This window comes from Pecten maximus, chromosome 11 (genome assembly GCF_902652985.1).
Source record: "Pecten maximus chromosome 11, xPecMax1.1, whole genome shotgun sequence".
Taxonomy (NCBI): Eukaryota; Metazoa; Mollusca; class Bivalvia; order Pectinida; family Pectinidae; genus Pecten; species Pecten maximus.
Window position 1 is genome coordinate 29,554,863 of NC_047025.1, and position 16,115 is coordinate 29,570,977.

At 36.8% G+C, this 16,115-nt stretch overlaps 2 protein-coding genes across 11 annotated transcripts in view; both read left to right on the top strand.

Annotated features, from left to right (window-relative positions):
* The window catches only part of LOC117338242 (protein phosphatase 1 regulatory subunit 16A-like), a 94,033-nt gene that overhangs the window by 35,325 nt on the left and 42,593 nt on the right, over positions 1–16,115 (top strand). The window lies entirely within an intron of this gene.
* On the top strand, positions 1,890–3,347 carry LOC117338243. The gene is made up of 2 exons (XM_033899514.1): positions 1,890–2,451; positions 3,004–3,347. The coding sequence occupies exons 1-2, from the start codon at positions 2,205–2,207 to the stop codon at positions 3,105–3,107; spliced, it is 351 nt and encodes a 116-aa protein (XP_033755405.1). The 5' UTR covers positions 1,890–2,204; the 3' UTR covers positions 3,108–3,347.

Genomic DNA, 16,115 nt, shown 5'->3' on the forward strand with positions numbered 1-16,115 from the left:
ACGCTGTAAATGATACGTATCGTACCGTGAGACAAGTATCTACGTATCGTAGCCATCGTGGAGGAAGCGTATCGTTACAGCCACATGATATTGATAAACATATCTAATATTTGCCTTTTCAAGTCTGATTTGTAAACTACAACGAATTACCACTAAGATGTATTTTACAGCCAAGGGTTCATCTCGTATAGATTGATATTTGTAGGCTGGTTTACAAGGTTTCAAGGTTTTATTGATATCACTTGACACACTGACGTGTGTAACAAGAGATCACATATATATACATAATAACAATGATACATGGCGTAAAGCTATACAATCTTACTATGTTCTATGCAATAAAAAATTGTGATAATTACAAAGAACTTATTAAAGAATTTCAAAATTTTACCGATTAAACACTTGTATCTGAAATTTGTTTGTTTTAGTGTACTACCCATCGACAGCCATGCTCATTTCTGGCAAAAAACACACTTAATTGATTTTATTTGAGTATAAATACAGATTTAAAATGAAGACATATTTTAAAAGATTCGCATTGTTTATTCAGATCACTATGACTTTAGGTTGGTTAAAATAAAAAAAGATATATTACGAATAGATTATGTGACGTTTTTGATGTTTGTGTAACATTGAAGATAGTAGGTAAAATGACCTCAAAGGCTATTGAGATTGATTCCTTATAATTAGCATTATATTAGAAAGTGCCCAAATGCATTGCTGAAAGTCATAATTACGTAATCTATTATTAGTAGTGGTACTTCAAACGTCCGTATTCTGCGCAATATAGAATGCCGATGTATTTATTGCAATGAATTTTGCGGGATTTTTTTTTCGAGTAAACACTAGTGCTTTTTAAGGAGACTGCGTGGCCCTTAAAAGGGCTGTGATGGGTGGGTGGCCTTTTTATGATAATACCTATCTGCCTCATCGTCTGGATTGCATTTTCTATACTTTTTGTGAAGGCGAACTCCATCGTTACTGTCAGATGTGTGCCGTTCCTGCGTCGAATGACATTGGTAGTGTCATGTCTCCAAATCTTCTACTGTAAACTTTGGTTAGTATTTTTTTTAGTAGAGACGCTTTCTTGTTGTAGTGTCGATCGTGACGCGGAAATAATCCGGCCTGAATGAATACAGCGCTGTATGCGGGAAAGTCACATTCGACGTAATGATGTCCAAGTGTTGGTAGCTTTAGTCCGTAATAACGTGAAACCATATTGTTTATAAAGTTACATAACTATAATTCTATTTTTCAATTTGTCATTCTCATTACAAAATTTGAAACGAAAACCATTGAAGCAGATATCTGGACAAGTGAACGTACATGATGGACAGATGAAGAGATTGAAAACAATGGCATACCAAAGTAAGTCCCATAAACTAAATGTAGTAGAGTGATTTAATGTAGTTTTTAATAAAATATATAAAACATTGATGCTGTGTTGTTTTGTTATATATATATATATATATACATGTATATGTATGCATGTATAGAAGACCAGTATGCAGTATTTTACCTGTAATATGCCCAACATGTACTTTAATTTGAATTTTCGAATGCAGTGGAACCATGAGAAATCTTCGAGTTATCCGAGTTATCCGGACAGAAAGACAAAAGTGGGTATATTTTAAGACACTGACCATGAATTATATTTATCCTTCAGTGCTTAGCAAACATGGTAGAATTGACGTTTTATCCGATTTAATAGACAGCACTGACCGGCGACTGTTTCATTTCTAAACGTAGATAAGTTCCGCTTGAGCGAGCGGGTAGATGAATTGTTGACTATCGTGTGTACTGTTATCGGCGACCGCCTTAAATCTCTATAAAAACCGCCCAAGGGGGAGGCAGACAAATCGTCACTATAGAACGGTTGCTTAAGTTATAGTTATTGAATGACTAGACGAGTGTATCACGAGATATTTCGGTGGGCGGTTACGAGTTCGCGTAGCGAACGAGTAACGCCCACCGAAATATCGAGTGTACACGAGTCTAGGACATTCAATAAAATGGCTTGTATCATTGCCCGTCCATCGGCTGTCATTAAACTTCTAAAAACCAATCAGAATTGTCTCGGGTTTCTGAGTGAATTCCCCGCCAAAAACAATCAACGATCAATTAGGAGTACATTTCCCACCAAAAACGTTATCAGTTACATGTAGTTCAATGCGCACCCGACTTTGTAAGCGGTAAGCAGCAGGATGTCAACCCCTTCAGCTAGCTTAATGGTCAGTTTAAAGTACAGGGATTTCCTTTCATTACAAGGGGATGATTTTGACGACATTGTGTTATCTCAAGCATTCAAGGATATAGAAAACGAAGTGAAAGTTTTTGATGGGATTTCCGACATGTCGCTGACACCTAACGGGAAGGGGATGCAAAACATATTTAGGAGGACTGGAATACACCACATTACCAGCAAGAACAGACATTATTACAACCAAGAAGGTAAGTTATTTCTTAAATAAATGAGATAACGGTAAAGATGAAAATCAAATAATTCTTCAAACCCGATTTTAAAAATTATCTATTTGGATGGTACATAGGGACGTCGGGATTTCGCACGACACTAAATATTTAGCAAATAATCATACACATTCTGAAATCACGTTAAAAAAAGGAGTAATCAATGAATAAAAAATATATTGCTCGAAAACCCCAAAACTAGTCCCTGTGCTGTGGCCCTATTGATTCAGCATGAACATGTAGTTTATTTAAATCAATTTGACCTAGATCGATTATGATTTAATGATTTCAAGTTACTTGATTTCAAGTAAATTCATTTTTCTATAATGTTTTGTCATTAAAAAACTTGAATTCTATGAGAATATATTAGTTTTTTTTTTTTTCGAGATGCGAGTTATGTCTGATATTTCGAGAATCTTTTTTTTAAAACCTTTCTAAACCATGTCTAATACGACAACCTGTTAGCCCATCCTACCATGTCTTTATCATAGGATAATATCTAGTAATAACTTGTTTTCCCCCACTGACTTGCAGGTGACCGATGTATTCCGGAGTACTTCGATATGTACAATGATGTTTATACAGGAGACTTCTCGGAGGAACCCCCATTTGTTATGGAAGACAGGTCGTCGGTGTAAACAAACCAAAACAACATGTGAAAGTGAAAGGAAATTACACACAACTTACACTATTGTACAAATGCGGCAAACTGGACAACTGTTACACGTTATGTTAAATTTGTAAACAGGGAATCGTATACATAATATTTGTAACCAAACATGTTTTTTTCAAGTTTTAATAACACCTATGTACTACAGACCCTATTCGGCATTGATACAAAAACATCGAGATCGCTGTAAACACTTGCGCTTGACCAATGTTTATTTTACTCACCTGTATGTAATTGGGTCTTAAAACGACCAACAGCCACATAATTATTTTAATACAATGATTAATAAAAAAAAAATGTACGGTTATTACAATGTTCAAGCCTAGATAGGCCTAGATAATCTGATCACTTGTGTATTAATCCGTCACAGCGCCACCTAGGAAGGGCGATCACACGTAACGGTAAAACCAAAATCCGGCACGAACAATGAAGGACTGGATGTTTATTTTACCTTCCGGTCAGTGCAAAGTTTTCTAAGAGATTAATAGCCATTCTTCTCACCTGTGGATACACTGGTCAGTAAACAAAAGATCGATAATTACGTATACACACGCAAATGGCCAGTTTGACACGAATTACCGTAAGCTGTTCACGGCTCGGTGCACCAGGTAAATTTTTAGACACGACCAACTGGTCATAATTGTGGGAGTAATTAACGTTAATTAGTGGTCGTTGGGACTGCACAAGGTGGTCGTAATACGGAATAGCGGGGTGGTCGTAATAGTGAAGCGACCAATACAAAGATATAGAGAGAAAAAATCGGGACTGAAAAAAAAGTGCCCGTAATAGCGGGGTGGTCGTAAGGTGAGGTTTCACTGTATAATATATAGAGGACACGGCCTTCAGCTTTAATTTTCTGTGATCGGATTGACATGAGGACACTGAAGTTTAATAATTACATTAAATAGAACTAACATTGACTTTTTGCATAGACAAATTGGAAATGATTGAATGCCTTGAAGTTTTTGTTTCATTAAAGTTGAAAATTACGGAAATAAACTAATGGTTCTGTGAGTTTTTGACTGTATACGTTGCTGTATACCTTCGGTAGCCAGTAACATCCAAATTTGGGGAGTTAGTGTACACTTTGATGTACAACAACTTCCTAGTATGTGAAGTTATTGGACAACTAAGCTCCGCCTCTTAACTGGGTATTGGGATTTATTGTACACGCAACCATGATACACACTTACTGTTCATAAAACTGATAATACTGATTGATACTTTTTGTGTTGACAATCAGGGTAAGTTCATGCAAGGCCAGTATGTTTCTTTATTATAACAAAATTATTAACGCAAATCCATATAAAAAGATATTTAAACTTTAATTTAAACCTTTTAGTTATAGGCTGTAATAATTTGAATAACGATTTAATTAAACATTGAAATAACTTCCCTATAATGAAATCTGCATAAATGGTTATATCATCTTTTTTTTTTTCAAATTTTTGCTAAGAAAAACATCATTAAAAACTTACTGAAATCAATGCTGTAAATAGACCCTTGTGGAGAACCTATTTAATTGAAATGCAGAGGGACCTCACCAGGTGTTCCGATTGACACACCTGATGACCAATTTTCACGTATGCCTCCGGGTATAGAAGAAGTGGTGGTAGGCCGATCTTCACGACTCGGTGCACAAATATAATAAAGTGGAGTCTCTAATCCAACTTGTAGCTCTAGTCTGCCTTAGTTTGTTGCCAATACCAATAGTCTTTTTTTTTTGTCTATCAAACATGGTCTTTTTTTTATTTTATTTTATCAGTCATTTTATCAATCGAGTTTTAAACAATAATAATGTTCATTGATTTAAAGGAAAGTTATTAGTTTAAAAGATCCACATGACCCATAACGTGAACAGGTTACTTTGATTCATAATAAAAAAGATAAGATTCCGTTTTCAGAAAATGCAGATGTCAATTAACAAATGCTGCATGCATTGTACAGTATATTACTCTCCGATTGGACAGCTAGTATATACTATTCACGACTGTCTAGGTCCAAGCTCATTTAATTTATTGACGTTTTAAGCATTTATTTTAAACATTTACAGATTTCAGATTTTATTGATCACTATGAAATCACACATTTCTTACTTCCAATTTTAATCCGGAAGATTTTCAACAACGTGGAGAGAAGTTTGGGTCAGTCATCCGTGTCGACAACTGATCAGCTTGCCCGCTTACACGTTGTCAAAGCAACCGCTGCGAGGTCTTGGCCCCAGGCATTTACCTGTGCAGCACAGTTTTTGTAACCGTACTTTGTTTTTCACTACTTCGATTTTAAAGAACGGTTATAGACTGGCCCTGTTTTTGTTTCAAACCTTAAGCAACTGATAACTAGGGTATCAACAAATGCTATTCCGTAGTTAGAACGAGTCCATAAAAACATACGCAACCAAGATAAGATTATTATTGATCTGGAGTAAACATAACAAAACACCTTTGTGCCACTTTTACATTCTGTAGGGTAATGATTACGTAAATGTACAGTAGCGGGACGTAGCTCATGTGTACTGTTTGAAGGTCACCATGACTAATCCTAACCCTAAATGATGGTCCTCTTTAAATTTCGTTTATTTAAAATTGTAGAAGAATGAAACGTAAACCAAAACAATAATAAAAAAAAGAATTGATATTCACAAAAACATACCAAATCATTGATGAGTTGTCAATTAAACGTTTCCAAGTGTATGTAATCAAGGGAAATATCGCGTCCTCGACAAATTTATTCACAAAGTCCACGAAATTCAGCAGTCCGGAAAACTCGTAATCCAGACGGTTTGTGCTGGGACCAACAGTGTCCGGATTATCTTCGGTCTATTGTACTGTAATTATTGGCTCATGCATTTGATCCGATGAAGGAATTATGGTATGTGTTTTAGTGGACAATGGATTATTGACGTTTATAATGTATTGCATGTGTAAGAATACGACATGTATAAGTTTTTAATTGTATTTAAAGATAAATATTGTGTAGATCGTTTAGAACATTGTTTTATGATATAACCTTATGTAGTATCTTCATCTGAATCTTATATTTCTAGATATGTCTTTCTTCCTACCACTTTCTTTGCTTTCTTTGTAATCATAAATATAATGTGTCGCTTTCACTATCTTTGTAATATGAATTTTAGGGAAAGGGATTTTATAAGTTGGTAAAAATCTTTTGCCATATCCAATTGTGTGTAAACGATGATATATATATCTTAAGATAAGAAAAATATATAAAGAGGGTTGGTCATTTCCCGCTTATCCTGACCTAGGCCACCGATAGTCTGGACTAAACAATCAATACCATATGAAATAAAGTAAAATTGATACATTAAATATGAATTTTACACTACCCATCCATATATGCCTGTTGTCGTCGCTGCAGTTCATTTACATTTTACCGTGAATGATACGGGGTAAATCGGTTAAGTTATGATTTTGACTTTTTTTTATGTAAGTGGAATTTTTCTATCTCAGCATTAAAGTAATCAACAGACAAGCACGATAAGTGTGGTGTTGTAGGAATATCCGACACACACAACGCCAATCGACGGGTATTATTTATGTTCAAAGATGAGTCAAGAATCCACTTAGATAGCATTTACGGCCGTAGCAGGACGTATCGTCGTGTATGAGAGAGATTCTGAGATATCTGCGTCGAAGGACGACGTTCTCTTGGTGGTTGCAGTGTCATGGCTTGTGGAGAGATCACTGCCCATGGGATCTCTGCCCATGGCAGAACTTCTCTTGTAAGGCACAGGTATAATTTCACTGAAATTCAATACAGAGATATAATGATTAATCATTGTACAACATGTTGTGCCCTTCATCCGTGCCCAAAAATGTTAAGTTACGCTACAGCAAGACAAGGAGACATTTCAAGTGCAAGTTATTCTGAGTAAGAAATAGAACGCATAAACTAACGAACCGGATATTTTCAATATTACGAGTATTGGAATCCAAAACAATAAGCAAAATCAATACAATGTAATTCCAGTAACAGTAATAATCAGAAAATTACAAGAAATAACGTAAACAGGGTCCATGCCTATTATCATGACTAACATAATATTACCGTGACGTGAAATGGCGTGGATATTGAAAAAAAAACACCAGTATTGATTTTTACGCGATATGAAACTTGTCTTTATGTGAATATGTGAATACCATGACCCATAACGTCAATCGATGGAAAAGACGCCTTGAAAATGCAATATTCTGTGCCATTTTACGTCACGGTTATGTTTGTCACATTAATAGACCTTGTCCCTATCATTTCAAAGAGTTAACGATTGTCTACTTGAGTACACATTTAAAACACAACCCGTCTCGTAGACGAACATTTTCGTGTAAAATACAATACATACACCATATTTTTTTATTTGAGTTTCAAACATTTATACATATGTATACGTTTTAAGTACAATAAATTACAGGAAATAACGTTCAAAATGATGTCCTGTATCCAGCTTACGCTGAGGGGCTTTTTCATTAACGCACCAAACAAAATCGCATTCATCTTATGGCCGGGCGACAAACCTGTTAAAAACGAACACGGGAATCACTGGCTGACATTAAATCTTTATTTCAATTCTCTCTTTCACAAGATTATATATACAGAGAAAAACATACATGTATACATTTCCGATAAATAGCTGTGGGAAAACAATGTGGAGGCCTCCTTGGAATAAACAAGCATGATATATGTTATTCCGATGTGAACGAACTATTACATATAGGGACATTGGCATGCACATTAAGGACAAATCTTCACGTCTGCATTTATATATCTTTGTTGTTCGGAAATTCGGAATTTTATTTAGTCCCAACAAATACCAGAGACATATATCTATGTATATGTCTCTGCAAATACGAACCGTACACGGCGTACGTATTTTCACCCATGTTCTGCAGTAAAAAAAAAAATAACTACGGGACACGGCGCAATACATACAGTAGAGAAAAGAACGAACATCTTAAAAACTACTTTTTGTTTTCGTTCGTGTCACTGTACTGTAGAGATTTCAATTTCAGACTTTGATTCGGTCTCAACAGTGCACAATAAACTACGGAAAACTATAATGAGTAGGTCCTAGCCATTTACAAATCGGGCATGAAAAGGCAAATATTAGATATGTTTATTAATATCATGTGGTTGTAACTAGTGCTGCAACGACACGCTTCCCTCACGATACGATAGGTAGATACTTGTCTCGCGATACGATATGACGGTACAGCGTGCCCCATTAGTTGGCTCCGGGATTTACGCAGGATAAGCATGATTGGTGTACGCCGTACGATCTGTAGCAAAAATACGCCTTTAATGCAGCAGCGAGAAACATTATTCAGGTTAGGAAATAACCTAGATCTGTGAGTCGTCATCAGCCAATCAAAATACAGGATTCCTGACAGTAGATCGGGAACACTTCGCCTCGACAATTTTGATTCTGAAACGATTTAAAATGAATTTAAACCGCCTGTTTTGAACACGGATCATGAAAAGTTTCTATATAAATCAAACTTAAATGGGCGATACAAATTACCGCGCAGAAAATCGGAGACGGCCCGAATCATGAGCGTACCGTGATGCGAGATAAAAAATACCGTGAACCGAACCGTGCCATTTAAAATAAGAAAGGTAAGTCAAATATCGGATACGTTTATTAATAGCATGGTTGTTACAGCTTTTTTTTATTTTAGGGTTTCATTCCATGTAAAGCCCGATTACGCGACATGCAGTAGTGGTCGGCCGCGTTGTCAATCGTACACGTGTGTCGATAACGAGCTGGCGGCCGTGTGCTGCTAGCTAGCCGTCTCGCCGCTGCACAGGTAAACCCTGGCAGCACTCAGGCGTGACGGGAAAATGGCAATTTCCTCGGACAAAAATGTCAATTTCCTCGGACAAGAGGCATTTTTTAAGGACAATGTCATTTTCCTGAATATAATGTGATTCTTCAGAACTTGATGGCATTCCCCTCGCCCCGAAGATAATATTTCAAGAAAATGTTAATAATTCCCTTTGGGGCGAGGAAAATGCCATTTTTGTATTCCCCAGTGTCACATCACACTAAACCTACCTTACAGCCCTAATACAGATATCTGTTGAAGGATTGGTTATTTTCTCCCCAAGGACAATTTTTAGCTCACCTGGACCGAAGGTCCGGTGAGCTTATGCCATGGTGCAGCGTCCGTCGTCCGTCGTCCGTCGTCTGTCGTCCGGCGTCCGTCGTCCGTCGTCCCTCGTCCGTCCGTCAACATTTGCTTCAAATCGCTACTAGTCAAAAAGTTCTTAATGGATTTTGACCAAATTTGGTCAGAAACATCCTTGGCAGAAGGGGATCAGATTTTGCATAAATGGTGACTCTGACCCCCAAGGGGCCTGAGGGGCGGGGCCCAATAGGGGAAATTGAGGCAATTCCTTTAAATCGCTACTAGTCATAAAGTTATGAATGGATTTGAACGCAATTTGGTCAGAAACATCCTTTGGAGAAGAGGAACAGATTTTGCATAAATGGTGACTCTGACCCCCAAGGGGCCAAAGGGGCGGGGCCTAATGGGGAAATAGAGGTAATTCCTTCAAATCGCTACTAGTCATAAAGTTATGAATGGATTTGAACCCAATTTGGTCAGAAACATCCTTTGGGGAAGGGGAACAGATTTTGCATAAATAGTGACTCTGACCCCCAAGGGGCCAAAGGGGCGGGGCCTAATGGGGAAATAGAGGTAATTCCTTCAAATCGCTACTAGTCATAAAGTTATGAATGGATTTGATCCCAATTTGGTAAGAAACATTCTTGGGGGAAGATGAACAGATTTTGCATAAATGGTGACTCTGACCCCCAAGGGGCCTGAGGGGCGGGGCCCAATAGGGGAAATTGAGGCAATTCCTTTAAATCGCTACTAGTCATAAAGTTATGAATGGATTTGATCCCAATTTGGTAAGAAACATTCTTGGGGGAAGGGGAACAGATTTTGCATAAATGGTGACTCTGACCCCCAAGGGGCCTGAGGGGGCGGGGCCCAATAGGGGAAATTGAGGCAATTCCTTTAAATCGCTACTAGTCATAAAGTTATGAATGGATTTGATCCCAATTTGGTAAGAAACATTCTTGGGGGAAGGGGAACAGATTTTGCATAAATGGTGACTCTGACCCCCAAGGGGCATGAGGGGCGGGGCCCAATAGGGGAAATTGAGGCAATTCCTTTAAATCGCTACTAGTCATAAAGTTATGAATGGATTTGAACCCAATTTAGTAAGAAACATCCTTTGGGGAAGGGGAACAGATTTTGCATAAATGGTGACTCTGACCCCTAAGGGGCCAAAGGGGCGGGGCCTAATGGGGAAATAGAGGTAATTCCTTCAAATCGCTACTAGTCATAAAGGTATGAATGGATTTGAACCCAATTTGGTCAGAAACATTCTTATGTGAAGGGGAACAGATTTTGCATAAATGGTTACTCTGACCCCCAAAGGACCAAAGGGGCGGGGCCTAATGGGGAAACAGAGGTAATATCTTTAAATCGCTACTAGTCATAAAGTTATTAAAGGATTTGAACCGAATTTGGTCAAAAACATCATAGGGGGAAGGGGAACAGATTTTGCATAAATGGTGACTCTGATCCCTGAGGGGCCAAAGGGGGGGCATGGCCCCATAAGGGAAATAGAGGTAATTCCTTTAAATCGCTACTAGTTATAAAGTTATGAATTGTTTTTAACACAATTTAGTCAGAAACATCCTTTGGGGAAGGGGAACAGATTTTGCATAAATGGTGACTCTGACCCCCGAGGGGCCAAAGGGGCGGGGCCCCATATGGGAAACAGAGGTAATTCCTTTAAATCGCTACTAGTCATAAATTTATCAATGGATTTGAACCCAATTTAGTAAGAAACATTCTTTGGGGAAGGGGAACAGATTTTGCATAAATGGTGACTCTGGGGCCAAAGGGGCGGGGCCTAATGGGGAAATAGAGGTAATTCCTTAAAATCGCTACTAGTCATAAAGTTATGAATGGATTTGAACCCAATTTGGTAAGAAACATTCTCGGGGGAAGGGGAACAGATTTTGCATAAATGGTGACTCTGACCCCCGAGGGGCAAAAGGGGCGGGGCCCCATATGGGAAATAGAGGTAATTCCTTTAAATCACTACTAGTCATAAAGTTATAAATGCATGTTGTAAACTCAGAGAGTCTGGACTTCATTATTTCTTTAAAGCAGTTGGGATCCCCACGCTATAACCATAAATAGCATTGTTTGAGGTTAACAAACAAAAGGAATTGAACATGAACATTATTTTGACATTTGGTCAAATCCAACCAGGTGAGCGATACAGGCCCCATGGGCCTCTTGTTTGTCTGTGTTTTAAAAAGTAAATAACATAAATATGGAACTTTTTTTACTGTGATACGTACATATATATTCTGTTTTAGTCAGTGTTTCATCTCTCTCAAGGCATTATATGTTGGTTACCCAATATCAGCCAATGTTGAAAGTGCTTTCTGTGGTGAATAAAATTGTGTACAGTTCATGCCCTTTATATATTTTTTTTAATACTTTACTAAATCAGGACTTCAGCATCACTACTATTACTGCAGCTGGTTCTTTGGGCAAGTTTAATTTGGGTTCAAAAGAACTGTCCATACTTATACAAAAACGTATGCATCAATCTTACTGCTAGTCTGAATATTCAAAGCTGTAAGTTTTTCGGTTTAGATCATCAAGATGTAGGTGTTAGAGGAGCAACACTAGTATAGGTAGTTATATTTTGGTAATCCTTTGAAACAAACATAAATGCTCAATTTTTACTGAAGTAAAACAATGGATAACATTTTGAGGCAGGTCATGCCTTATCGTCACTTTGTCTGGTATGGATTACTTATGGGGTATTCTGCCCTTCTTGTCCAAATTTTTGTTCAATTCAATCGTCATTACAATTAGCAAAAATGTTTAAATGATAACTGTAAATTTTTGTCTTAGGTAATTTCTAAAACTTTCATATAAACAATTACAATTGTGACCAGTTGGGTCAAACCTGGGCCAGCCCCACTGATATAATTAGAATAATGGGAAATATCCTCTAGAATAAAGGGAAATACCCTCTAGAATAATGGGAAATTCCCTTAGAATAAAGGGAAATACCCTCTAGAATAATGGGAAATATCCTCTAGAATAATGGGAAATATCCTCTAGAATAAAGGGAAATACCCTCTAGAATAATGGGAAATTCCCTGTAGAATAAAGGGAAATACCCTCTAGAATAATGGGAAATAGCCTCTAGAATAAAGGGAAATTCCCTCTAGAATAAAGGGAAAACCCCTCTAGAATAATGGGAAATACCCTCTAGAATAATGGAAAATTCCCTGTAGAATAAAGGGAAATACCCTCTAGAATAATTGGAAATACCCTCTAGAATAATGGGAAATTCCCTGTAGAATAAAGGGAAATACCCTCTAGAATAATAGGAAATTCCCTGTGTCACAGCTGGTATACAATTAAATTCTGCTACAGGAAACCAGTCATTAACTGGTATGTTAGTTATAATCTTGTCATGTTGTGCTGGTGTCTGGAGAAAGTGTATGTAGTAGGAGTTGGTAATGCTGTCATACATTTTCACATCTTATCAGGACATCAGTTAACAAGCTGCTGTATCTGGCTGTCTGTTGTGATTAAACCTATATATACTATAGAATATGTTCATCAAACCATACACTTTCTTAACAGAACTTTTCTTAGCTTGATTCACAATTTTGTGTATTGAAATGAAATTAACCTTTTTTTTGTGGGAAACTGAATAACAATTTTCGTATTTTATACACAATATTTTATACACAGTATTTGACAGACCAATTATAGTCTGGCTATGGGCCAGCACAGAAAGACAGCAAAGACATGATCTTGGTATTTATATTGGTACAGACCTGGGCTTGTGTATACATGTATATATAATCCTCATGCATTCATGAAAACAAGAGGAAAAGAATCTGATTAAAGTAATGAAGCATGAAGTTTGGAGATAGAGCCATGGATGGGCCTACCATGTGAGTGAACGTGGAGCTCACTCCCTAATATTCCCTAGGAGCAGCAAACATCAATATATATATAAGGATGACCTCCCTGACCAGCAAGACTAGATCGGAGGGACATCAAAGATAGATGTTGATGTATTTGTCTTAGCATGCGCCATACAAATCATTTTCAATTTCTCTTTAAAGTGCCATTAATATTGCTATCAAGTATACATAACTATCATTTGTAATGTAGTACGTAGTGTGGCTGGGAATGGACTTCTGGTCGATAGACAGTCACCAATGCTTCAGAGGGCTCCAGTTTCCTATTGCATTTTTTCCTTTCTACAAAAAAAGGCTTAAACAACATGTCTCGTGATCAGCATGGTGTCTTTAATTTGCAATTGACCAAATATGGCTTCTAACTAGATATTCAATCCCCGACCATCATGATTTATTAACATGCAGTCTGCCATTACAAAGTGAGGACATTCATATATATTATGGTGAATTATCAATATATCGTGACTGAGAGGATGCATCATTAGGCGGATTTGTTCCTATGTATCCAGCTGTTGACCATCTTCCAATATTGTAGAGGCTGTACAGATCAAGAATGATGTAATTTGTTACAGATCTAGAGACTTTGAATATTTCTTGGCAATTAAAAAGTGATACGTATATATATACCTGCTGGAGAATCAGAGTTCTTAGTCCCAGCTAGACACAAGTTAAAGATGTTCTCTTCTGTCATTTGTGTTTACAATCAAAATGAAGATCTAAGCTTTCAGATTTGAACTACCTGTCGTAATTTAGAATTTGAACTACCTGTCGTAATTTAGAATTTGAACTACCTGTCGTAATTTAGAATTTGAACTACCTGTTGTAATTTAGAATTTGAACTACCTGTTGTAATTTAGAATTTAAACTACCTGCCGTAATTTAGAATTCAAACTGCTTAAAATAATTGTATTTTGTATCTTACATGTATCTTGTCTTGTTAATAGAAACATGATTGTGAAATCCACATCCCAAAGGGCGGTATATTTATTCAGACCTATTTAAATCAGCGATTAACCTTAAGAGCTATGCATATTGTTATTGTCTATTTACATTTCCATACAGTGAATCACAAATCCCCCTCAATCAGTTCTCTGAATCACAAGTATGTATTCTGGAATTAAACAAATAAATAAGAGACATTTAATGTAGCCTGAACAATTTCTAAATCTGCCGTTAGTTTATCTTCACTTACGTACCTTCTGTATTCCACAGAGAGATCCTGATATTTTACCCTAAACTTAGACATTAATTTCTTTAGAATTCTTACTGGCGCTATCCTAATTAGCATACTTAATACTTCAGAAACATTTTATTCAAAAAGCCCTTTTGATATTATAATAAATTATATGAGTTCACGCTTCAGATATGTTGAATTAGAACCATCCATTATTTACGCAGGTAACTCCTAGTTAATTCATTTATATCATTTTTCATAATTTTGAAAATGGAATCAATTCAGCTGAAAAATCAGCTTAGAATATGTCTTGTTTCAAGGTTAAAGTTTGTGAAGAGGATGTCTGTAAAATATTTATATGCGCCATGGCCAGGAAATTTTAAACATGTTCGATCGAGTTCTCCTCAATGACAATTTCAAGAAGTTGACAAGTATATCTACAATTTCGCTAAAAAAAATAACAAAAAACTCGCCCCACCCCCTCCCTCTGCCCTGGTTAATGTGGATGTTAACACAATGGCATAATTAAGTGACCATCATTAGGATCATCTGTGGTGAATTAGGCCAGAGTCTACCTTTGGGCCAATCAATAGGAGGGGATGAGGGAGCATTTAACACCCTTATTAGGTTGTCGGCCATGATGGCCATGCCAGACCGGGCAGATCGGTCCATATTCCCAGCCTGGTAGATCTGTAATTGTATATAGTTGCGATGATAGAAAATCTGCCACATCCTTATAAATATGAATTACAGATTAGTGCCAGTGAAAGGACTGGGATACAGCGGTCACTGTCAATGAAGCATAAGTTATGGCTATTAGCTATGGATCTGAATGATGGTCTCAATGACTGACAAATTTAACTGTACTGTATAGGAATCTCACAGAATAACAGTATTATGTAATAAAAGTGGTAATAAAAGGAGATAATTAGAAATGTTTACTGTTATATTTTACCTTTTGACACTTGGAGGTATTAAACGTTTGTGATGTGTTTACTAACATAATACAACAATCACTTACAGTCATAGTTCTCCTCCACTGCTGGGTGTATAAGTGAATAATAGAGGCAATAGTGTTCCTGCATGGATTTATTATGTAATATAACGATATCATCGCCAACAATACCATTAACATCATTGCTAATACAAGCATTGAAATGACTGGGCTTACAGATCTAGATAAAAGATTCTTCCTCAGCCCTATCTAAAGTACACCTCCCCGATGCTGATTGTATACAGTATGCAAAAGACAACATGCCATTTCCCTTCATTGAATTGAATTTCTGGTGGCCCCCAGATATGTTGAAATTGAAAAGAAGCTGTTGTGACAAAGTTGACAAGTCTGGCAGAAAAGATTATGTAAATGTTCATCACAAAGGAATGGGCTTTGGAATGTGCTCCGAGACTGCACATTATATATACAAATTATATATGTAGGAAGTCCTGTCATCAGAATACATTGTACATACAGTCCGGGCATTTGTTCTTGCCTAGCTAGTCTGCTTTAATGTAGAGGAATGCAATGTCATCATACAAAGAAATCCTATATACATTGTACATAAAACAAACATACAATAAAAACTTTTATAACATTTTGATCGATGAAGTTTCACAGATTATCAATTTGGTAAAAACTGATATCACTGCATGCTTACATCATTCATCGCTTATCATCGTCAATATGACTTTCGTTTTTGACCAATAAGAACGGTTCTTTCTATTCACTGGATTAAAATCTGTGT

What these genes read in the sequence shown, in the direction of transcription:
- LOC117338243 (XM_033899514.1), top strand. Translation starts at nt 2,205, where the DNA reads ATGTCAACCCCTTCAGCTAGCTTAATGGTCAGTTTAAAGTACAGGGAT. An exon ending in ACATTATTACAACCAAGAAG is followed by an intron (nt 2,452 to 3,003) that starts GTAAGTTATTTC and finishes ACTGACTTGCAG; the next exon opens with GTGACCGATGTATTCCGGAG.